General features: G+C 38.4%; 2 protein-coding genes across 4 annotated transcripts; both read right to left on the bottom strand.

The window, feature by feature from the left end:
- Window positions 1–262: 262 nt before the first annotated feature.
- On the bottom strand, window positions 263–8,900 carry LOC147230685 (uncharacterized). Of its 3 annotated transcripts, none has more exons than XM_086154157.1 (11): window positions 8,766–8,900; window positions 6,866–6,972; window positions 6,723–6,762; window positions 5,709–5,743; window positions 5,481–5,538; window positions 5,237–5,292; window positions 4,376–4,412; window positions 4,239–4,303; window positions 4,016–4,087; window positions 1,928–1,966; window positions 263–927 (listed from the first exon to the last, which is right to left on the bottom strand). In XM_086154157.1, the coding sequence occupies exons 1-11, from the start codon at window positions 8,873–8,875 to the stop codon at window positions 830–832; spliced, it is 717 nt and encodes a 238-aa protein (XP_086010283.1). In that variant the 5' UTR covers window positions 8,876–8,900; the 3' UTR covers window positions 263–829. The 3 variants fall into 3 exon arrangements, with proteins under 3 accessions (XP_086010283.1, XP_086010284.1, XP_086010282.1); XM_086154158.1 differs by having other exon boundaries at window positions 4,058–4,087; window positions 5,237–5,295; XM_086154156.1 differs by having other exon boundaries at window positions 5,237–5,295.
- A 1,175-nt stretch (window positions 8,901–10,075) lies between these two features.
- On the bottom strand, window positions 10,076–23,868 carry spns1 (SPNS lysolipid transporter 1, lysophospholipid). The gene is made up of 13 exons (XM_086154137.1): window positions 23,645–23,868; window positions 20,706–20,921; window positions 18,762–18,827; window positions 18,531–18,667; window positions 18,305–18,456; window positions 16,304–16,370; window positions 16,079–16,221; window positions 15,084–15,236; window positions 14,166–14,355; window positions 11,839–11,904; window positions 11,656–11,754; window positions 11,384–11,552; window positions 10,076–11,278 (listed from the first exon to the last, which is right to left on the bottom strand). Exons 2-13 carry the CDS (start codon window positions 20,911–20,913, stop codon window positions 11,208–11,210), a joined length of 1,521 nt encoding a protein of 506 aa, XP_086010263.1. The 5' UTR covers window positions 20,914–20,921; window positions 23,645–23,868; the 3' UTR covers window positions 10,076–11,207.
- Window positions 23,869–23,876: the final 8 nt, after the last annotated feature.

Below are 23,876 nucleotides of genomic sequence, written 5' to 3' on the forward strand. Positions count from 1 at the left end.
TCACAGAAATGCAGGAATGACCAGATTTTCCAGAGTCATTCAGTTTACATTTGATGTGTTTTGTTGGATTTTGGTTTCAGATTCTCTAACCACTTGGAAGTGGGCGTCTAATTACACACACACACACGTGCACACACACACATAGAAGAAATTGCATTTCACCTAGTTTTTACCTTCGGGATGGTGGCAATGAGAAATACATGAAAAGTTTGCGTTCCACTGCAGATTCTTGTTTCTTTAAACTTTCCTTTAGACCAGAAGAAAACCCAAGGCTTTATTTTCTTTATGACTTTATTTAATTGTAGTTACCACAGGAACATTAACACTTTACACAGTTTGGAAACGGAAAAGTGGTAAAAGATAGGAAAGAGATTCTCAGGAGTCGTCAGATAAAAAAAAAAAAAAAACAAACAACAAAAAAAAAAGGCTATCTTGAACATGAAATTTTCAATAAACCAGCGGTGAGAAGTCACGCCTTTTTCCAGTAAATAAACTGAACCGCTTTTTAAAACTATTGAAGTAAGTTCCACGTGAACTGCTGGTAATATTGAAAAATCAAAAGATTGCCAAAAATCCTCAATAAATTAGCAAAACTAAAAAATAGAATTAGCAAGAGAATGGTGCTTAATCGCAGGCAATGCTAAAGAAATTAATGTAATGGTATTTTGTCCGGCCCTCAGTGAAAAAATTAGATATTTTTTTAATGAGAGAGAGGAAAAAAAAAAAGGGATTTTGACCTCTTTGTGACGTTCTGTGAAAAAACAAACAAACTCCATGATAGGAGCAAGTTGGACGTCTGTGAAAGTGTGGCGGCGTCGGGTTTGTCGGGTCACTGGTCATCAGGTTCATCAGGTTCCAGCGGAGGCTGGTTGACGTAGTTGGCTTCTTCATCGTCGCTGTCGCTTTGATATGAAAGCTTAGGAGTTTCTGCTTGGAAACACGAGGGACAAAGTCTTTACATTAACACCAGTGTTTTCATTGAAATGCATTATATTTTTAATACCCGTCAAAAGACGCTTCGAGTTTGTAAGATTGCAACTTTGCCATCCGCGAAGAAATAATTATAAACATGCACGCAATTTCCTTATGCAGTTCCATAAATACAGTTTAAAAGTTACTTTAAAGGAATTAGTAAAGGAACTAGTGGATTTTAATCCCAAAGAATTAAGATGCACAAATTCTAGGTAATTCTGTGGATTCCCAGGAGTGATGGATCGATCGATAGATAGATAGATAGATAGATAGATAGATAGATAGATAGATAGATACTTTATACATATATATAAAGTATAGATCGATCGATAGATAGATAGATAGATAGATAGATAGATACTTTATACATATGTATAAAGTATAGATCGATAGATAGATAGATAGATGGATAGATAGATAGATAGATAGATAGATAGATAGATAGATAGATAGATAGATAGATAGATACTTTATACCAATATATATATACAGTATAGATAGATAGATACTTTATTTATACATATATATACAGTATATATACAGTATAGATAGATAGATAGAGGCTTTGTACATACACACATATATATATATATATATACACATATACAGTAGATAGATAGATAGATAGATAGATACAGCATATATATATACAGTATATATGCAGTATAGATAGATAGATAGATAGATAGATAGATAGATAGATAGATAGATAGATCATAAATATATATACAGGATAGACAGATAGATAGATAGATAGATAGATAAATAGATAGATAGATAGATAGATCATACATATATATACAGGATAGATAGATAGATAGATAGATAGATAGATAGATAGATAGATAGATAGATAGATAGATAGATAGATAGATAGATAGATAGATAGATAGATAGATAGATAGATAGATAGATAGATAGATAGATAGATAGATAGATAGATAGACAGACTCACCGCAGGCGGGGCTGAGCTCCACGTTCTCGTAGCTGTTCGCTGACGACAAAGAAGAAAAGCAGGTCAATGGATGAACAGAAAGAAGCCTCTGAATGATGAACGAGTGTTTCAGTGAGTCTGAATAAGGAAAGATGTTTTTTGTTGAAAAGTATGTTAATATATTCGGATTATTACTGAAGAAAACTAGGAACTCAAACTCCCACAACAAATAATAATATAGTCACTCCTCACTCTGCACAGCGACTCGGAGTTACGACTTACACCAATATTCATATTAGGAAAATATGTCAAAGTTGCGACGTCCACGTGAACATTTTTAAAAAGTTATAAGATACAAGAGATTGCGTGTCTGAACCGAAAAATCTGATTGTTTACATTTAGGTAGCAGTCGATGGCATGAGCACAGCACATGGAGAAGAATGGAAGATATACTATCATAATAAATATGATATAATAAAATTGACAATATGAGGCTCGGCTAACTTGTAACTTTTAACCGACAGTGAGTGAAAATCCGTCCCGTTTAGCTTTTTTAACCGGCCCGAACAATGTTCTTTGAATAATTTTTTTAAGTATTTTCAATCGTTATTTTATTTAGAAACGCCTTATTTTTTCCTCAGGTTTAATGTTGTATGGATGATTTCATAAGAAATGACATCGGTACATTTATATGACCATTAATGATTTTAAAATCAAATTAAAGGGCCATAAAAAATGTAAATATTTCAATAGCAATTTTCATTTTGTTCAATGTACATGATACCCAATCGGCCCTCGTATAAATAAGAAACGTGGCCCCCGAGTCAAAATAATTGTCATCAAACGATGAACCGTGAGCGGTTGACCGCCGTCCAGCGGTTCGGCGTCTTCAGAAACACCTCGTGACTCGGAGGAGCCGGGAAACTTTTAATTCCGAGGACGACGGCTTTGCCTTCTGACTGAAAGGTTTCCTGACCAGGAATCGAACCCAAGTGAATCCATGAGGTGAAAGAACAGAAACACCTCAAATAAACTGTGGGGACCAAGGTCACATTCCCGATAGATAGATAGATAGATACTTTTTATATATATATATATATATATACATAGATAGAATTGTACATATATATATATAGATAGATAGATAGATAGATAGATAGATACTATATTTATACATTTATATATATATATATACATACAAACAGTACATATGTGTATATAGATAGATAGATAGATAGATAGATAGATAGATACTTAATTTATAGATTTACATATATATACATATATACAGTATATATATAGATAGATAGATCGATAGATAGATAGATAGATAGACAGATAGATAGATAGATACTTAATTTATAGATTTATATATATATACATATATACAGTATATATATGTATATAGATTGATCGATAGATAGACAGATCGATAGATAGATAGATAGATAGATAGATAGATAGATAGATACTATATTTATACATTTATATATATATATGTATATACATACAAACAGTGCATATGTGTATATAGATAGATAGATAGATAGATAGATAGATAGATAGATAGATAGATAGATAGATACTTAATTATATAGATTTACATATATATACATATATACAGTATATATATATAGATAGATAGATCGATAGATAGATAGATAGATAGATACTTAATTTATATTTACATATATATACATATATACATATATACAGTATATATAGATAGATAGATAGATAGATAGATAGATAGATAGATAGATAGATAGATAGATAGATAGATACTTAATTTATAGATTTATATATATATACATATATACAGTATATATATGTATATAGATTGATCGATAGATCGATAGATCGATAGATCGATAGATAGATAGATAGATAGATAGATAGATAGATAGATAGATAGATAGATAGATAGATAGATAGATAGATAGATTGGACCCAATATTGAATGACAGCTCATTCAACCGTTACGATTGACCGAATCAGGGAAATGAAAGTGTGATTGTTTCCCCTCTGCTTCCTCAAACGGCTCTTAGGGTTTTTGCTGATTCTTTCACAGAATCCAAAAAAAATCTGCTCATTTTTTTGTAAACTCACACTCGGACAAGGATAAGGCGGGATCGGGGCCGAGGAGCTCACCTCCGTCCACGTTCACGTAGTAAGGAATATCTGCGGATGGAAAAAAAAAAACAAAAAAACATTCATTTTTGGACAGGAAAAAAACTCCAGGTAAACTCGTCTCTAAGCAACACCAAATCACTTATTTTATTTTAAATCAAGAATAAAGCAAAACGTGGAAATGAGGACGTGGGCTGCTGACTTGAGCTGGACGTAGACGCCAGGCTCTGGGCGTCCGGAGAGTTTTCTTTTTGGGGCAACACGATTCTGCGGTAGAAAAGGAAAAGACGGTCAAAAACGGGACGAGGAACGCGGGACGCCGATGCAAAGGTCACCTACATGTAGTCGTCGGCGTTGCTCTTCTGGTCGCCTTCAACTGCGGAGGAAACACGGCAGAGAATTTACAAAACATTGAAAACATGACATTTCAAACATTTTCTAAAAGTTTCTTTTTTTTTTTTTTTTTCATCCCTGTATTTTAGCATCAAATAAACATCACGCAATCTGTTTTACAGATATCAGCGGTCTCGAAACCTACTGATATTTACATATTTTGTCCATTTATTCGATTTTTATGAACGATTATTACTAAATTTTATTCACACATCATGAATTTGCATTATTTTATAGCAACGTGGATAACAGCCGGGCAGAGCTTGACTTGGTCCCGGCCTGCATGCATCCTGCCCATTTTTGTTTTTTTATTCTATACATTGCTATTGTCACTTTATTTATTTTGTTGTTTAATTCTGGTTGTGTATTTCTCCCCCTTATTGTTCCTTTATGTTGTCCACTATTTTCATCCCTGATGTTTTTTATTTATTCGCGGATGTCTTGCTATCCTCTGTCTTTTATCTTTCTAGCTATATTTACATTCAGATTTATTTTACCTTTTTATTCAGTGACATTATAACAACAAATTCCCCTATGGGGATCAATAAAGTAAAGGCTGCAAAGGCTGAACACCAGGATGTTAACATCCAATAAAATTCAACATTCTTTCTTTTTTTTTTTTTTTAATTATTTATTAAGTTACTTATTTATTTATTAGTTATTCATTAAAAGCAAACTTTCTCATGTTTTATTCAGTCCAATTTTTATATTTTTGTATTCACACTTTGTAAATACCAGGAGGATTGGATTTTTTTTTTTTTTAACCTTTTTCTATTTTTAAGAAACAAAGACTCGAGAGCTTCTCACCCGTTTCGGCCGACATGTAGGAGGACAAACGTCTTTGCTGACTTCCATGATTTGAGCTACTGAGAGAGAGCGAGAGACAGGTAATCCATATTAAAGAGAAAAAAATAAAAATAAAAAAAAAACAAAGCAAAGCCTCAGACAGTAGAAACCCATTTCTTCTCTCTACAGCCAGGATCCTTAAACAATAAACATTTACCATCTTCTTTCTTGTTAAAATTTTGAGAATATTTGTCATTGAACTCACTTTGGGGACAAAACCTTGGGGGCAGCGTTGGTGCTGCTCCACCTGAGGACCGGCTGAGCTGCAAAAATAAACAAAATCAAAATTTATTATCCAGACGTCATCGATATAGATTTCCAATGACACATTTACTGCCAGTCAAATTGATGCTTTGTAGCTGCAGTGAAAGTTTTGCAATAAATTCAATGACTCGGTCTCAATAAAACAAAAACATGCATCTTTAGTTTTGACCTTGAACTGGATGGATGAGTCGGAATTCGGGAGATCTGTGTGGAAGAAAAAAAAAAACAAAACTGCTGAAAATTGGACAAACTTGTGTAAAAGCAGCATGTTTGCCCTTGAGGGGCAAAGTCACTTCCAGGAAGCCGTTCATTTCTGTGAAATCTTGACAAAAGAAAGATTTGATCACGGAAATACTCTGTGTAATAAAATAGAATAGAATCAAATAATCTTTAAATCATCCCGCTGTGGGGAAATTTCAATACTACTACTACTATTACTACTACTACTACTAATAATAATAATTATAATGACAGTGATAATAATAATAATAATGGTAATAATGATAATAATAATTATCATTATAATGACAATGACAATAATACTACTACTACTAATAATAATGATAATCATAATTATAATTACAATAATAATAATACTAATAATAATAATAATGGTGATGATAGTGATAATGATAATAATAATAATAATAGTCACAGTAATGATACTGGTGATGATAGTGATAATAATAATAATAATAATAATAAGGACAATAATGATAATAGTAATAGTGGTGATGATGGATATAATAATAATAATAATAATGATAAAAATAACAATAATAATAATAATAGTGGTAATGATGGATATAATAATAATAGTAATGACAATAATAATAATACTGGTGATGATAGTGATAATAATAATAATAATAATAATAATAACAATAATGACAATAATAATAATAATAATAATAACAATAATGACAATACCAATAATAATAACAATAGTGGTAATAATAATAATAATAGTGGTAATAACAATAATAATGATAAGAATAATAACAACACATCAGGAACATATTAAAGGAGAACACGAGGGGACCGATGTGTCCCTGGTGTTATCGGGAGCTTCGAGACGGTTTTCCATCACAAACACATTCCAGATTCTCACTTAAATTTTCATCGAAAAGCTTGTCTTTGCAGATGCAAGGTGCAGATGCAGGTGCAAGAGGAAAATACTCACAGCATGTACTCCCCTGTGGGGTTCACTTGGGGGATGGACTCTGAGGGGAGAGGAAAATTGGGGACAAAAAATTGTTTGAGAATAATCTAACATGAAGAAAGTCAATTAAATATAACGAGGGTGAAGGCCGGCGGGTTCCTCACCTGGTGGGCCGTGATTTCTGCAGTCCAGACAGACGGCGGCCATGAGGATGACAGTGACAAAGATGGCGGCTGTCAGGAAAAGGAACCAGGTGACGTCCATGTTTGATCTGAGGAGGACACACACACATCTGTTGGGAGCTTTTGATGCACACACACACACACACACACACTCACTCACGCCAGTGGCGGCAGAGCTGCCATGCAAGGTGCTAACCAGGTCATCAATATCAACTTGGGGTTCAGTGTCTTGCAAAAAAGCTCTTTGGAACTGAACCGCCAAGGCGCTGATTGGAGGGACGTCTGCTCTATTTGTAATACATGCTATTTAATTTCTAATTCAATGCTTGTGATTCAAATTAAAAAAAAACAAACTTTAAGCTCTCTTAATGACGACGAGGCTCGTCTCTATCGCTGCAGCCGCGGCCACGAGCAGGAAACTGTGCCGAAGTCGAAACGCGCCGCTCTTTTTTTTTTTTCCTCAATAGGCCGCGGTTTCTTGTATTTTCCTGCAGCATCAGAAGAAACTGTTTATTTTCACCCTTCTATTGGTGTCACACAGGAAAAGACACCATCATGGGAACACGTGGTGTGAATGCATTCCTCCCTCCACGTTCCAGACCGAGACCCCCACACACACACACCTAAACTTAACAAACTGCAACACCTTCAATAGTGAAACTAACGCGATCTTATCATAATTACTTGAAGGTCTTTCTCTGCACCGACGAGCTTCAGCAAAGCACAGCGTGCAGGTTTTTTTTTTTTTTTTTGCTGGCGACATTTCGGTGACACAAGTTTGCTGTCATTTTATTTTCCCCCCCTGAATCCTCAGAGTTTCTCAGCCTTCCATAATCTGCAGACGCTTATTTGACCTAAAAATGCACTGATATATATTTGGTTATATTGTTTTTAATCTGTACTCTACATTGCCCGCATGCAAAGAAAAAAAAAAAGGATGTATTTTCTTTTTTATTTTTGTCTCGAATGCATCAGAATTTGCTATGAATATAAAAAAAAAAATATCTGTGATGCTCCTTTTAAGAATAAGAGGAACAAATTTATTTATCCCGCAGGAAATTGTTGTGCCAGAGTTTCAAGTAAAACATAACAATATATAAATAATAGTAGGCAATTGTCTAAAAAAAAGGGGGGAGAATAAAGAATACAAATAAAACCATAAAGTGTCAAAGTAACAAGTCATTTTAAAAAAATAAGAAAACTTGACTAAATTGTTACTAAAGCAAGAAGAAGTTAATAGAATAAAAAAAAAAAAAGTAGAAAATTTAGGAAAAAGAGACACTAAAGTGAGGAGAAACTCTGGCCGAGACGGCGCCGGAAATAAGAGATATAATATTCTGATATTCCCTAAAACATTCATAAAAATGTGTGTACGTGAAGCTTCTCAACTGAGTTTTGAGCTCGATTGGATGCTTGGAAGGAACAGCGAAGCACAAGAGGAACCAACCAGGAGACGAACATGGATGAAAAACAGTCTGATGGTGGCAAAGATCAGCTGGTCTGATGAGGGTCTGATGATCTGGACCAGGTGAGCCAGAAATCCACCATATTATTTAAAATGTACACTTTATACCAAAAGCTCTCGGTGAAATTGTTACTTCAAAATACAAAATTGCCTGAAAATTAGTTCAGAAAACATGTGATTAGTTTAAATAGAGAATAAGTTAGCATATATATTTGGTTTGTAGCTACCTGAAAATCAATCTTTGTAGTGACTGCTAACAGTTAAGACAATTCACATTTCATTATATTTCTTATTCTTCCTCCTTTCTACTATTTTTTTACTTGAAACTCTGGCACAACAATTTCCTTCGGGATTAATAAAGTTGTTCTCATCTCATTCTCACCTCTCGAAAAAGGAGCAGAAAACGAACGCATTTACCTGAAAATTAGGGCAAAATGCGGAGCGTTTCGAAAGCAGGAGGCCGTAAAGCAGTCAGGAGTCGGCCATGTCTGACATTTTCCGGGAGTGCGTTCTTCAATCCTCTTCATCGGCGTCTTCGCGCGAGGGGTGATCCCTTCGGCGAAAGACGGGAGTCTCGAGGGTCAAACGTGACCATCGGCGGGAAGAGATCGGCTCGGCCGCCGCCCCGAAATTCTCGTGCGCGGCGGACGGAGGCGCCGCCGCTGCAAAGGCTTCGCACAAACACCTCCAGCCAATCAGGCGGAGGAATGAACTGCCGCAACCGTCTCGACATCCTCCTGCCTCCCGACAGGAAACCACACCGCGAGTGGGAGGGCGGAGGAGGCGGCGGTGACGGGCACACCTGGTGACGACGGCTGACAAAACTTGGCCATTTGGCTTCTAGCTCAGGATTGAGGAGTTCGAATGTCACGTTTCTGCAAGAAAACGTAAATGAATTAATACGTCTTAATAAAAAGCGATGCTTGCCTGCGTTTAGTTTGTCTATCATCTCAGATCGACGCATTTCGACCGCTGATCGGTTGATGAATTCTTCCTCTGATTGCAATTTTCAAGTTTATTTGACTTATCTTGCCCGAAAACATTTGCAATATTTGATGATCTAATCAGTTTGGGTTTTACAAACACTATTAAAAAGTCACCGGTGGATCTTTAAACAAACATGTTAAAATGTCACGCATGCTTTTGGACGGTTTTGAGATTTAGTCGTTTCGCAAAGGAACTTGTCGTCAGCCGGCGTGATGATGTAAACTAAAATAAAACACTATCTTACGGAATGCGATCTGTTATTTAAAAGGAATATTCAGTGAGTGACCAGGTGGATATTTTTAAGAATGAATGGCTTGAAATCTGAACTGACTTTTTGTAAATCTGTGATATGACATCCAATGGGGGAAGAATATACCAAATCACATTGCGGTAATGTTGTACCGCGATCACATAATTACTACAAATACTTATATAATAGTAAAAAATAGGGAGACCTGGTATTCATATTTGTTCATTACAATTTTGCTACAACACATTATATTGAGTAATAATTCTTTTCTACATTTGCAGTCGACCCAACATTTCGGGTCGACCGCAGATGTTTTCCTGTACATTTCAAAAGGTGTCATTTTCTCAGAGGTAAAATCTAACCAAAAACAACCCAAAAAAAGAATTTTTGAAATTTGCCAACCATCAGTTTATGTTATTTGTCCTACTTTCAATTTCCACGGGTCGAGTGAAACTTTCCCTTTGACGGCGCAAAAACACACAGACTTCTCGACGTTTTAATTGTCATTTAATCATTCAAATCAAACGTCTCACTAAAATAAAAGGTTAACAAACAAATCGGATCATTTGCTTAACTTTACAAAGTTTTTCCTGAAAAACAACCGTGTGGTTACCGAGCTTTTCTGTCGTCCCAGCGAAAGCATGAGCGGGAAAGATGTCCGCGCTGTCGTTTGTCAGGGCGAGAAAAAGGATTAAAAACAGAGGTAATGCTTGTTAAAAGTGTTTTTCTTTTAAAAAAAAAAAAAAAAAAAAAAAAAGGATAAGCAGTTCCAGCAAGCTATATTAATATGTCCGAACCCCGAGCAGGAAACTGTAGATTTCAACTTTGCGCAATAATTCAGAAAAGGTGTGTTTTGCTTTCCAGGCATAGAAAAGTCCAACCAAGCAAAATAAATGATCTAAGGTTTATATATCAGATAAGACCCTTCAAACTGGTTTTCAAACCGTTAGTTGAGCTGCGAGGGGCGGCCAAGACCTTCGTGACTTCGGTTCGTCACGAGCGAGGTTAATTTCCTTCAGGCGAGCGTCACGCACTCGACGTAAAAGCGCAAACTTTTCTCTAAAAAAAACCAAAATGTTTTCTTTTGGGGACGACGACGTTTGCGACTGAGGTAGGAGTCACAGCCGGAGCCGGAACTCGTACTCGAGAGAAAGATGGTACTACAGTGCCCACTTGTTTTAAAGTCCCTTTAAAAAATAAAAATGTAATAAAAGAACCGGTTATTTAAAAAAAAATGGAGATGAAAAGACTCCATACACCTACAAGGACGTATCTGTACAAAAACGGCTAAAGAAGCCTCGCGGTTTTTAAAGTCAAACTTGCTATAAAGCTCATTCTGGTTATAAAATAATTCGGGGGGGTTTTCAGGGAAATACTAAAGTCCAACAGCTCTGGTGATCCAGAGTGCAGCTTCTGTGTCTCCCCTCCTCCTCCCGAAAACATCTGGTGTCGTCCCGGCCGTCAGAGGCCGGACGACAAGAAGGAAAAAAAAAAAAAAAAAAAAGGATTCTCCCAAATCTCTGCATAGCAGACACTTCAATCAACAGTCCTGGACATAATAAAATAACAATAAAAAAAAAAAAAGCACCACGCTGACGTGAGAGCTTCCTCTGGTTCTGGTCTCAGATCAGAACGCTGGACACGGAAACCTGCGTGGGCCGGCCGCTCTTCGGCACGACGATCGGCGCGTCACCTGTGGACAAACAGGAAGGGAAAGTGTCGCCGCGTCACATATTTTCCCGTTGAAACAATAACAAAAACAAACGGGCGAGTCGGCGGGAAGCCGACCGGTCGTCACCTGCGGAATCCGAATTCTCGGCTCGCTCCCGGTCCGCTTCGATGTAGACGGCGGTGGCGAGGAAGAAGGCCCCCCCCACCACCGACACGAAGCAGCACAGCAGCATCGCCAGCTGCAGGGAGCGGAACTGCCAGAGGAAGGAGTCGGTTCTTTTCAGAGCGTCCGACACCTGGAACACAGGAGAGTCCCACGCTCGCTTATTCTGATTTTTAATTCCTGATCTTTATGTGATTTTTCCTGGTCACACTGTGTGTGTGTGAGCTTCGACGTACCACTCCTATGAGGTACGGGCTTCCTGCGTCTCCTAGCAGGTGCGAGAAGACAATCTGGAAGGCCTCGGCTGTGGAGCGCCGCGTGGGAACGACCACGTACTGGAGGACGGAGCAGAGTTATAACAGCGGCAGCCGACATGACATTCTGACATGGTTTCATGACGACGTTGTTTCCGCTCTCACCAGCAGGATGTCCGCTACGATGGCCCAGTTCATGGATAGGAAGGTCTCCCCTAGGAAAATAAAAATCTGGATGGGGGGGGGGGAGGGGGAGACAATAATCGACAGCCGAAGAGATGAGTGTCGAGAGATCCAGACCGTAAAAGACACATTCAGGCTAATGTTAGCTTAGCAACTCAGAGCTAAAAACAAAAACAAAACAATCTGAGCGCGGCGCCACTCAAATTTTTGAGGCTGTACGGGCCGCCATTGCGCCAAATGGCAAAGAACTGAATATTCGCCTTTGGATGCCAAAATTCCCAGAGTTTTCAGAAGTCAAGAGGGATTTGTAAATAATATACTGCTCAAAAAAATAAAGGGAACACTTGAACAACACAATGTAACTCCAAGTCAATCCCACTTGTGTGAAATCATAGTGTCCACTCAGGAAGCAACACAGATTCATTTGGACTTGTTTTAAGGACATTACATCAAAGTTGGATCAGCCTGGAGTTTGTTTTTACACTTTAATTTTGAGTGTGATTCCTAATCAGACCTCCATGGGTTGATACAATTGATTTCCATTGATTATTTTTGTGTGATTTTGTTGTCAGCACATTCAACTGCGTAAAGAGCAAAGTATTTCATAAGAATATTTCATTCATTTAGATCTAGGATGTGTTTTTTAAGTGTTTCCTTTATTTTTTTGAGCAGTGTATTTCATCATGTGTTTGTAACCTCATTTTCCCCCAATATATTATACCCTAAAATGATTGTCACAATATAAAACCCAAAGCAAACAGAGGTTTTCTCCGTGGATGTCACGCCTCCCCTGGCTAGAAGACTCTCCATCTTATGTAAATAAAATGTTTTCTTTATTACAGCTGCGATGTTGTGATGCTGCTGTGTTTGCAGCCTTGGTCACACACTCCCACTCAATGGGGCAAACGGTCTCTCCTTCCAAAGCGCTTTAAATACCTCGCGGCTGAAAAGCTTTTTACATTCATTCATTCGCGCACATCCATTAACACGCAGTAAAAGGCGATAACCAGCCCATCAGGGGAAACTGGGAGAAGAGCGTTTTGTGCAAGGCACCAACACAAGGGACGCCCAAATACATTGTTATTTACATAGTTGGGACAAGTTCAGGATTAAAGATGCACAGGATACAGCTGAAAATTTCTGGGTGTATTTATTTTCCTAGTTTTGGGTGTGTGCCATCTTTCGGTATGAAAGCAGTGCAATCCCAGGTCCTTAAAAGTAGGTCAGTGGCGGCAGCTGTCATGAGTTTAAATACGGTGGCGACTGGCAAACCCTCACCTGCATATTCTGCTCCAAAAAACAAAGGGAAAACTAAAACGACACAATGGAACTCCGACCTTCGTGAAATCAAACTGCTAACTTAAGAAGCGACGCTGATTCGTTGTTTTTTCAAAGTTGGATCGGTCTGTCGTGTTTTCCCATTTTTATTTTAAATGTGACTCCAAATCCAGACCTTCATGGGTTCATATATTTTAATTTTTCATTCCTTTTTGATTTATTTTTAATGAACTTTTTGATTCCTCTTCCTTCAGCCACAGGGAATATTAAAATCTTTGTACTTTTTAAGACCTTAAAACACTTTATAGCTTTGACTTTGACACTTTATAGTTATATTTGTATTTCTTATTCTCCCTTCTTTTTTTTAATGTTTATAAAATTTCCTACTATTATTTATTATTGTTATGTTTTACTTGAAACTCTGGCACAACAATTTCCTTCGGGATAAATAAAGTTGTTCTTATCTTATCTTATCTTATCTTATCTTATCTTATCTTATCTTATCTTATCTTTGATTTCCATTGATCATTTTTGTGTGATTTTGTTGTCAGCACATTCAGCTACATAAAGAACAAACTATTTAATAAGTAGATTTCATTCATTCAGATTTAGGATGTGTTAAGCTAGTGTTCCCTTTATTTTTTCAAGCAGTGTTTCTTACTACAATCAGATAAGTCCGGGGGAGTCTGGTTGCCATTTTTAAATATATCTATTGTACATTTTTCTTATCCCTTCACAAATATCCAGCTCATTTTAATAATTTACATTTTCTTGGAGTTACGAGACAATATCCAGGAAAATATAAATTAATAAAAGTCTCTGTAAATTTCAGGTACTTTGATGCAAATTAATTCCCGAAAGAAAACAGGCCAAATAAAGTGGATCTGTGCAGAGGAAAAGATCATTCTTTTACATATTTTAGAGCAAAAGAGTATCTCTCTATATTCGATTTGAAAAAATTAAAAAGGAAGTAAATCAGTCAGAGGAAAAACGTCACTTAAACGGACAAACGCAGGAGAGAGGAGACTCACATATGTTGCTACGGTCGTGGCCTCGGCGAACATGATGGCCAAATAGAGGAAGGGTGCGGAGAGCAGGAGGCCGGCGCTGCAGACCAGCGGGTCGGCTCGCGGCGTCTTGGCCCTCAGCAGCCGGCTGGCCTGAACGCCGCTGGCGACGCCCAGGATGCCGGACACACAGGTGATGATGCCGAACACAAGACTGCGGGAGGGAGAGGACGGACGGACGGACGGACGGGCAGCGAGTTTAGCAGCTCCGTGTTTTTTTTTCAAACATCGGTATTTGACATTCACTGAGTATTCTTAATGTTGGAACTCCATTCTGATTGACATACCAAACTGTTCGTCAATCAAAAATATTCGAAATGTAAAGGTTAAAATGTTGAAAAGAATGTTACCGTAATTTCCAGGACTACTGAGCGCACCTAAATATAAGCCGCACCGGCTAGCCAATGGCTATCTTGGGCTTCCTCTTGCGCACTAAAACCGTCAAAGTCGTCTTCTTTAGTGTCGGAGATGAACAGTTTCAGAATATCCCGGTCATTTCATCGGTCTGATGTGACGAGGATAAATGTTTTAGCGGCGTAAAGCTCATTAGCCAGCCCCCCCCCCCCCCCCCCCCCCACACACACACACACACACAAAAAAAAATCCATATATTAGCCACACCGTTGTTTAAGTGAAAAAAAGTCATCCGGAAATTACAGCGCACTAAGACTTTAAACTGAATTTGAAACACTCAATTTCAAATGTGCTGAAAGAAAAAACCCTGTTGTTGGTCATTTATAAAAAGATCTGCTGGAGTCACTTGTGATATTTAAAATCTAAAATTTTTTCCAGACGCCACATTCATTCACCCAGGGACTTCTGTGACTGGAATGTTCGACAGACTCCGTTGGACTTATTTCTAGAGTCGTCTGGGCTATTTACCTTTCTGAGGATTTGCAGTGCGCCTCAAAGCACGGCGGCCGCTCGCCAGAGAACACGGCCGCCCTGTCGAGGAACGTTGGAGCCCAGAGAGCCAGAGAGCCGGTGACGAAGGCCACCGCCGTGAAGCCAAAGGTGGACAGGACGAAGCTCCGGCTGCAGGAGGAAGACGTCTGCACTTAGTAATCTTATAGAAAGATTTCAACTGATTTTCCTTACGCATTTATTTTTACAAGGCTGGTATTTGTATGCATTTGTTGGTATTTGGTCTGCTCTACACCAGGGGTCGGCAACCCGAAACACCCAAAGAGCCATTTGGATCCGGTTTCCTCGGAAAAGAAAACACTGGGAGCCGCAACTACTTTTTGACGTCTAAAATTAAGGTACCACTGTATATTTTGCTTTTTATTACCTTTACACTTTGTATAAACAGGTGTGAAGTGTGTTGCTTCTGAAATTCACAAAGTATTATGGAGAAAATTAGATTTTATTTATGTAATGAACCCATTTTGAGCTTTCAGAGCGTGTAGCGGAGCCTTGACCTGAATTTTAAAAATAAATCGGGAAAAAAATCGCTGTGTCAGTAAACAGTAAAAAATAAATATTTGCAAAATATCTTCATAAATATTTATTTTACCAGGTTTATGGGACTTCTGCGCACAGCATCTGCAAATCGGGACTTTACCGGCTTCCGCAAGTGTGACGTTATTTTGAGCGGCGAAAAATAATAAATATAATTTTATTTAATATTTCAAGATCACAATAATATTCCAACTTAGAACTAAAAGTTAAAAAAAGGAATTAACACAAATGAAATACACTTCAATAAAGTATGTATAAGTTGAGAAGGTTTGGTCTGCTGTTCTTAAATGAACTTGTAGCTTTTTGAATAATTTAACGGACAAATCATTTGTACGTGTGTGTCTGTCCGCGCACACACACACACGCACCCACGTAAACCCTGAAATGATCCTTCTACTTTGTGAACGTGAGCCTACTTCTTGTAAAGGGCCTTCAGGTCTGTCACCCAGCTGGTCTTGGGCAGAAGATGCTCCGGTCGAGCCTCCACGGCACCTCGCTTGGGCTCTTGAACCACAAAGATCAGCAGCAGTACGGCGAGCAGCCCCAGCCCCGGCGTCACCTGAGTAGAGTAAGACGGGTGACCCGTCAGCATGACGTCCACCCAAACCACCGTGTTTCTACCGCCGTGTGATCCGACCTACCCTCAGAGCCCAGTGCCAGTCCTGAGTGGCGTTATTGACTTCGGAGCCCACGATGTATCCGAGGCCACTGACAAAGATATGAAGGAAGGATCAGCAGAGAAACTCATAACACACTCAAGACTGTCGTTTCTTAATTTTATACAACATCAAATACCATCTGGTCCTTCACTCAGAAATAAGAGTTTGGTTCTGTCTGGGAAAGGTGCAACATTTTGGGCAGAAAGCTATGAATCTGGAACTGATAAATCATTTCATTGTATAAATAATGCGTTCAGATTACCTCTTAATGCTCAGTGACCCTGTGCTTCCACCCAGTTTGTGCTCTGACTGAGAGTGTAATGGGTCTTTCTGAAGCCTAGGTCGGGAAAACCCATGTTTATTCTTCAGAAACATCTTATTAACCTGGGAGAAACTGCAACGGATCAGAACGTAAACAGCTCTTACGAAGCGCTCTTCTTGGGAATCACTACAAACGGCCCATTTAGTAATAATTACCGTATTTTCCGCACTATAAGGCGCACCTAAAAGCCTTTGGTCTTCTCAAAAACCAACAGTGCGCCTTATAATCCGGTGTGCCTTCTATATGGATCAATATTGAGCCGCAACAGGTCTCGCAACTACGGGAAGCAGTCGCCGACTCAATATTCTCTTGTAGAAGTAGCGTGCGGTGCATGCTGGGATATATGACTGTGCGAAAGCGTGCATTTTCATTCCCATTTGTGTGTGTGTGTGTGTGTGTGTGTGTAAAAACCCCAAAAAGGCTTCTTTCAAGAGACACGCTTACGACGCAGTGTTTAAACTCAAGGCGTTAAGTCACGCTTTAGAACACGGGAATAGAGCAGCATCGAGGGAAATCAACATTAATGAATCAATGGTACGGAAGTGGAAGATGCCTCGCGCTGAGTAAAGACAACTAAACAGAGTTTCCGAATAAGACAAAGCGAGATGGCTAAAGTTAGAGGACAAACTTGAACATTGGGTTGTCAAACAGAGAGTGTCAAGTAGAAGCGTCAACACAGTGACTGTTCGAATGAAGGCAACAGCGCTGGCTAGCGACGAGAACATCAATGAATTTAGAGCCGGTCTTTCTTGGTGCTTTTGTTTTATGAAACGCTTTGAACTGTGACAAATGGAGTTGGAAATACATTGTTTTCAACGAAGGCGGCGCAAATACCGGAAGAGATTGTGAATGCATGAACTTGTTTTGGGAGTGAACGGAGTTTTCAGAGCATTGGTTTGTATTCTATTAATAGTGTGACTGACTGACTTATCTGACTGTTTTGTTGACATTCCCTTTAGCGCAGCTTCATCTAGTGGATACATAACGCATCCCCAGCCACTACTGTAGCTTCTATTATATGTGCCTTATAATGCGGAGCGCCTTTTAGTGTGGAAAATATGGAAGTAATTATATGAGAAAAGTGGTCATTATCCAAACCATGACCAAGTATAGCCTATTCTGTGAATTATCTAAACTTAAATATGATATATAGTCCTATACATGTATTTATCTATAATCCTACATTATATACTGGGTGTATATTACATGTTGTCCAATATAATTATACAATACATGCCACCACATATACCATCACCATACATGTGTATGGTACATGTGTGGACAAAAGTAGTATATACACACACACACTAGTATATATTGATCATACACACTCTGTGTATTTGATCAGCAAATATGTTGGATGTTACAACTGAATATACAAAAAATTTAAAATACTGTAATAATGTCACCAAGCATCGAAAATCTTTTGTGAGCTTTGGTTAGTTCCAGCGGGAAGAGTCACCCATCAAAAGCACCTTGTGTTTTCTTAGTTCTTGAAAAGTGGACCGCTCTTTCTCTGCTAAATTGCTCGTTCAGTTTAGCCAGTTGTGAACTGTTCTGAACGGTGGAAACCCCTTGGATGAGCCCAGTTGCCGCTGTAAGATTTTCCATTCCTACAAGGACTGTCTGTCGTAAAGATGAAGCACAGTTTCGGCTCCTACCTGCCAACGGGGATGGCAAAGTAGAAGATGGTAAGCATGTTGGTCCGCTTCTCCTTGACGTAGAGGTCAGCAATGATGGTGGGTGCGATTGTGGAGTAGCTGGCCTCCCCGACTCCCACCAGGCCCCGAGTCAGCAGCAGAGCCCAGAAATGCTGGCGGGACATACAAAACACTCTTAAAAGCTCAGAAAGTTAGGGAGAAATACCAGCATCGGGCGATTCCTCACATCCTTGGGCGTGTAGGAGCTGGCCAGCGTCACCAGCGACCAGAATAAGATGCCAAAACTCATGATGAGCTTCCTGTTGTAGCGGTCACCAAGGTAACCAAAGACCGGGGCCAGGAACATATAGCTGCAGATAAAAACTGCACAAACACAGAATCACTCAAATTGAGTCCTGTAGAAGATCACAGATAGCGGAGGTCAGACGTCACAAAGCCTCCCTGCAGATCCTCTTACCTGTTTGGAGCAGGCCGGATTGCTCGTCGTCAATTCCAAAGTAGCGCTCGATGTCGGTGAGGACGCCTGTGGGACAAACGTAGACACAGCAAGTCAAGGGAAAAGGGAAAATCCTGAGCATACTCATCTACCAAAAATAACAAAACAAAGCATTAAATCAAAAACAACTTCAAAATATAGTTGTAAAAGGTATGTTCTAGCATTTTAAGAGAACGTTGAAGAGAGGAAGAAAAAAAAAGACTTGAATTTCTGAGTAGAGAGCGATATTTTAACTTTGCACATTTCTAAGAGGAGGCTCTACATTTTTAACAGGAAAAATATATTAAAAAAAATATGGTTTCTGAAATCAAGGATTTGATTGGACACTTAGACTTGGGAGTCCTATTTCTAAAAGAGTGGAAGCATCAAGTCACTGATAAGGACTGGAGGCAGATGACCTGCTATGAAGGTGTGACTGCACTAAGTGAATACTAGACATGTTCAATGTTTCTGGCGGTAAATGTCTGGGGAAATGCACAATTTTTCTGCCAAAGGAAAAGAATTTCCACCAGTTTTACAATAAAAAGCTGGGGAGAAATGATCTTAGAGGTTTTTTTTTCCCCCCCAATTGACATTTACTTTGAGAACAGCCTTTACCGAAGAAAAGTGTTTCAAAATAAACCGAGTGCACTGATTAAATGATGTGAACAAAAAAATCCTCTTGTGAGGAAGTAAGACAGACGGAATAAGGAAATCTTACAATCAGCTAATAGGACTGTGTGATCATAATATGAATTCAATTGTCACATGAAAATGATTTGCTCATTACGTGAACAAAAATAGGAGGATAATGTTATAAAGGGTTAGCAAACCAATCATGCAAATACAATCAAAGAAATTGAATAGAATGAAATGTTTATGCCAATGCGAATGAGGTTTTTGCATGTAAAAAAGGTGTGTAATTCTATTGTGATTGAGCCCCGAGGAAATATTCACAATCAGGAAGAAAATTATCCTTCATGGTTGATACAAAAAACATGGTCTCTTATGAAACAAATATTTGTCTCTTCTTACGACGGTGAGACATGAGACTTCCATTTAGTACTTGCAAGGAAAGTCACAAAAGACAATGGGAGCGGACAAAACGAAGCAAAGATTTTCAAAAAGGTTTCAAAGGTTGGAAAAATCAAACTTAGAACAGAAGAATATATCACCCACAATCCAAGTATAATGATAAGAGTATTTAACACTTTCTTTATTGAGTCTTGCTAAAATTTCAAGTGCATTTGATCACTTACTGCATATAGAAGGTGGAGAGTTTTTGTCGCAACTCATGATCAGGTATTTCAGACATTACCGGTCAGTCAGCCATTATTACAGAAGCGTAGCCCTCGTTTTTTATAAACCCTAATACGAATCTCAAAGGAGAAGTTCAATTGGAACAGCCGGTTGCACAGTTAGCTCGTGGCAGCATCATATGTGGCTGAAACGTGGATCTCCCAGAGGATTTCGAATTTCGAAAGTTATCCTGATTGAGATTCTAATCCATCTAGTTTTTTGCAATATTAGGACGAGACCAACATTAACAAAAAAAAAAGAAAATCCACAAACATACATAGAAAAGAAAGCCTACCCTAAAAGGTAAAATGAATTTGAAAAATGAATTCTCCTTCCACTGCCATTCAGCATTGTCTTATCAGCTATTTTCTTGATAGTGGTGATGAAACTATTGACTCTATGGAAGGCCAAACATTTTGACCAACATTGTGCTTGAATCTGTCTGACCTTTCTGTAGTTTTTCCTGGTCACCGTCACCAGGTGTTTACTCATGGAGAAATTTGGGGATTTTATAGAGTGTAACATCTAATGATAGATATTGACCAGACTATTTGGGACATAAAAAAAAAATCCCAGATACTTCAATAATATCGGTCACCAGCTCCATGCAATATTGGGTGAACGTACCTGCCACTGTGAATCTGTCCATGTAGTTGAGCAGGTTGATATAGCAAAGGATGAGTACGGTGAGCAATGCTCGGTCCTTCGACACGCCACTGGCCGTCTCTCCGGGTGGCTGCTGGCCAGCCACCAGGCTGCGCTCATCCGTGCCTTCCGCCTCGCTGTCCTCTGAGAGGAACGGCAGTGTGTCGGATGTGGGCTCGCCCAGAGACATGGCTCCAGCTGGATCAACAGAGGCGTATAAATAAAGCGCACATACAGCTTATCAGGGTAAAAAAAGTTTTATCTATGACTTCCCATGCCATAAATTAATTTGCTAGATGTGGAACACCCACTTAGTGCGCGCACGCACACACACATTCATTCACACCACTCACTCTATTTTTATTGTGTTCTCAAAATGTGTATGTGGGAATACGCAAGCAAGCATCATTAGTGGCAGTTAAATTGAGTTCAGCATTGTCAGTGTAAGTTACACACAGATCACATGACGATGATTTGTCTCCTGAGGTGATTTCTTTGCCTGTTGTGAAGTTTTCATGAAGCAATGATCGATATGCGAGTGTGCTGTAATGCGGAGACAGGCAGTGGAGAGAGATGTCACTATCGTCGATCCAAAACGACAGTCGTGTGAAAAGCCTCACTTTCAGGAAGAGCAAGTTGCCTCAAGGAAACTATGAACTTGACAGCTTCTGTTTTCGGTCAGCAGAAAATCTAGTTTAGCTGGTGGTTGTGCAACTTCAACTTTCGGTAGTTGACCAGAAAATCATGTCATTCTCATTGTATGATCTTGAATAATGTGTATTTTGGATGACTCTTGATAAAGGACAACAAACTATAATATATATAAGCAGTTGCTGATTTCCAAGGAATCTCTCTTTATAAAGGTTTTAGTTGATTGTCAGTTGCTAATTTTAAAAATGGGCTTATAGATTTACGCTGCATTGCTATTGCACAGCAATGACAGCAAACTGGCACAGTTAAAACAAAAATGGTAAAAAACAAATTTCTTAATCATTGTCTGCTTCTACTTAGAAAGTCTGCTCAAATGCCATTTACTTGAAAGCTCTGAAACACTTGCAATTTGCATACTTTTTATTTGTGTGAAGCTCTTGAGGTTAATCCCTTCTTTTTTAAAAATATCCTTTAATTTTTCTTGGTTATCACCCACTCCAATGTCCAAAATAATCAGGATCCTCTTCAAAACAGGTCTATTTAGGCTTCCTAACATAACATTTTAAGGAATTCAAAATGTAATAAAGATTTTAGATTCTTTTTCACCGTATCTGTTTTTTTTATATGCTACCACTTGTCTGTGAAACATTCTACAACAGGAAAGCCAGTGGAGGACAAATTAGTGGCTGCTGGTTTATTCTTCTTTTGCTTGGTTGTCATTCATTCCAAACAAAAGGATATTAAAAAAAAAAAAAAAAATCTTTGTCCAAACAGGGTTCCAAGTCTTTCACCATTTTATCCAATAATGGAGGTGAGCACTTGACAATAAGAGCAAAGTTTTATTCAAAGACCACAGCTATCAGCTAACATATGTCCTTTTCAGCCATCGCTATCGCTGCCGATATGAAGACAAGCTTTTAAACACGGTGACACAAGGTTTGGAGGGTGGCGGGGAGTAATTTAATACCCGTGATAACACAGTTTGTCAAGCACATTGTTTTCCCTTGCAAGGGTTGCAGGGGTGACACGCTCTTCAAAGTTAACTCTTGAGTCATTGCTTTAACCAAAAGCCAAAATGTGCAGTTTGATCCAGAAAGGTTTCTGCTTTTGCAGCTCATCACTTGACTCAGCAGCAAACCATGTGCGAAGATTGAAACATTAACAGCAAAACATTGACAGATTTTTTTTCTTCTATTCAACAAAGATAAAACTCTGACTTAACTTACTCAAGTACTCAAATATAAGGTAGAAAATTAAACTGCAGTATAGACTTTTCTGCTTTAAAAGCTTACTAAAGAGGGGTTTTTGACTCTGGCTTAACTTAATTTTTAGACCGATCAAGAACAGGGGAGACAATAGATGTGGAATAAACAATCAGTTTTATCTTTGCCCCTTTGTCTCAGCATTTGATTGATTACAGTGATTGATCACTGAATAATCACTGCTTTAGTGCTTTCCAGCATTATATTTTGAATGTAGTTTCAATCAAGCGAAAAAATATCTTTGCTGAAATAATACATGGCTCGGACATCATTGCACTCTGATTTATGTTTACATTTTTGTTTATGCTGAGCAAGATATTAAAGTACTTTGGACGTCTGACATGAAAACATTCCTCTGACCAATTCAGAATCAGAGTCAGAAATACTTTATTGATCCCAGAGGAAACGGAGTATTAGGTTTTCCATCAATATTTTAAACAAGAGATACCACTTTGGTTAGCTTTCTGAAACAAATATTAAGTTTGTTTGACCTTAAAACATTTCATCTAAAGATTTAATGGGATGAAATGACTGTAAATTTAGATGGGGGAAAAAAATCAAAGCAAACTCAAAGCGAAGAAAAACTCGTTATTTTTCCTAAATAAAAATATTACTATTACCTTTGAAATGTAGGCGACAGAAATCCGGAATGGGGGTTTGTTTGTCAATTTATATAACGAATACAAACGTAGGGATCGTTTCCAAACTGATCTAAGTAGCGGCAAATGTGCTTAAAAACACCTATTTAGTATTTAATTCTCCCAAAATTATAACGGGTTGTCAGATAGTATTGATAGCAAGAAATGCATGTAGTTACCAAAGTCTGGTGTGCAAATTTAAGACGCAATTATTTCAATTCACTTCAGCTTTAGGGGGAAAACAGTGTTATTTTCTCAGCGGTTGTGGGAAGCAACAACTACGTTAAATGCCGACGATTAAAATTATAAATAACTGCTGGTGTCATTGTTGAGCTAAATGCTATTAGCTTGTTATCTGTGTGTTGTTTACCTCCGAGGATGAGTCAGACCGCTGGCGTTGTCTGTGGTTCTTTCCACGCAAATTTTCTTCCTCACGCAGACTTTTAACACCGCGTCAACCTCATGCTGGTGACTTCAGTCCCGCTGTCGTTTGCCAAGGAAGCCCGTCGGCTGATAAGATTCGATAAAATTGACTTACAGCAGAATTTCTCTGCGCTTTATTTCGCCTGCCGCCGCCATAATAGCTTGGCTGCTCACATGAC

This window comes from Fistularia commersonii, chromosome 10 (genome assembly GCF_037954325.1).
Source record: "Fistularia commersonii isolate RoL2024-O1a breed Wild chromosome 10, RoL_Fcom_v1.0, whole genome shotgun sequence".
Classification (NCBI taxonomy): domain Eukaryota; kingdom Metazoa; phylum Chordata; class Actinopteri; order Syngnathiformes; family Fistulariidae; genus Fistularia; species Fistularia commersonii.

Bases quoted from the DNA above. Each gene is read 5' to 3' on its own strand.
- LOC147230685 (XM_086154156.1), bottom strand. From the start codon at position 8,875: ATGAAGAGGATTGAAGAACGCACTCCCGGAAAATGTCAGACATGGCCG. The intron at 4,413-5,236 runs GTGAGAAGCTCT...TTTCCTCCGCAG, and splicing joins CTACATGTCGGCCGAAACGG to TTGAAGGCGACCAGAAGAGC. The intron at 4,088-4,238 runs GTCAGCAGCCCA...TTCCATCCGCAG, and splicing joins GGCGTCTACGTCCAGCTCAA to ATATTCCTTACTACGTGAAC.
- spns1 (XM_086154137.1), bottom strand. From the start codon at position 20,913: ATGTCTCTGGGCGAGCCCACATCCGACACACTGCCGTTCCTCTCAGAG. The intron at 16,371-18,304 runs GTAGGAGCCGAA...TATCTTTGTCAG, and splicing joins TTTGCCATCCCCGTTGGCAG to TGGCCTCGGATACATCGTGG. The intron at 15,237-16,078 runs GTAGGCTCACGT...TTCCTCCTGCAG, and splicing joins CTGAAGGCCCTTTACAAGAA to CCGGAGCTTCGTCCTGTCCA.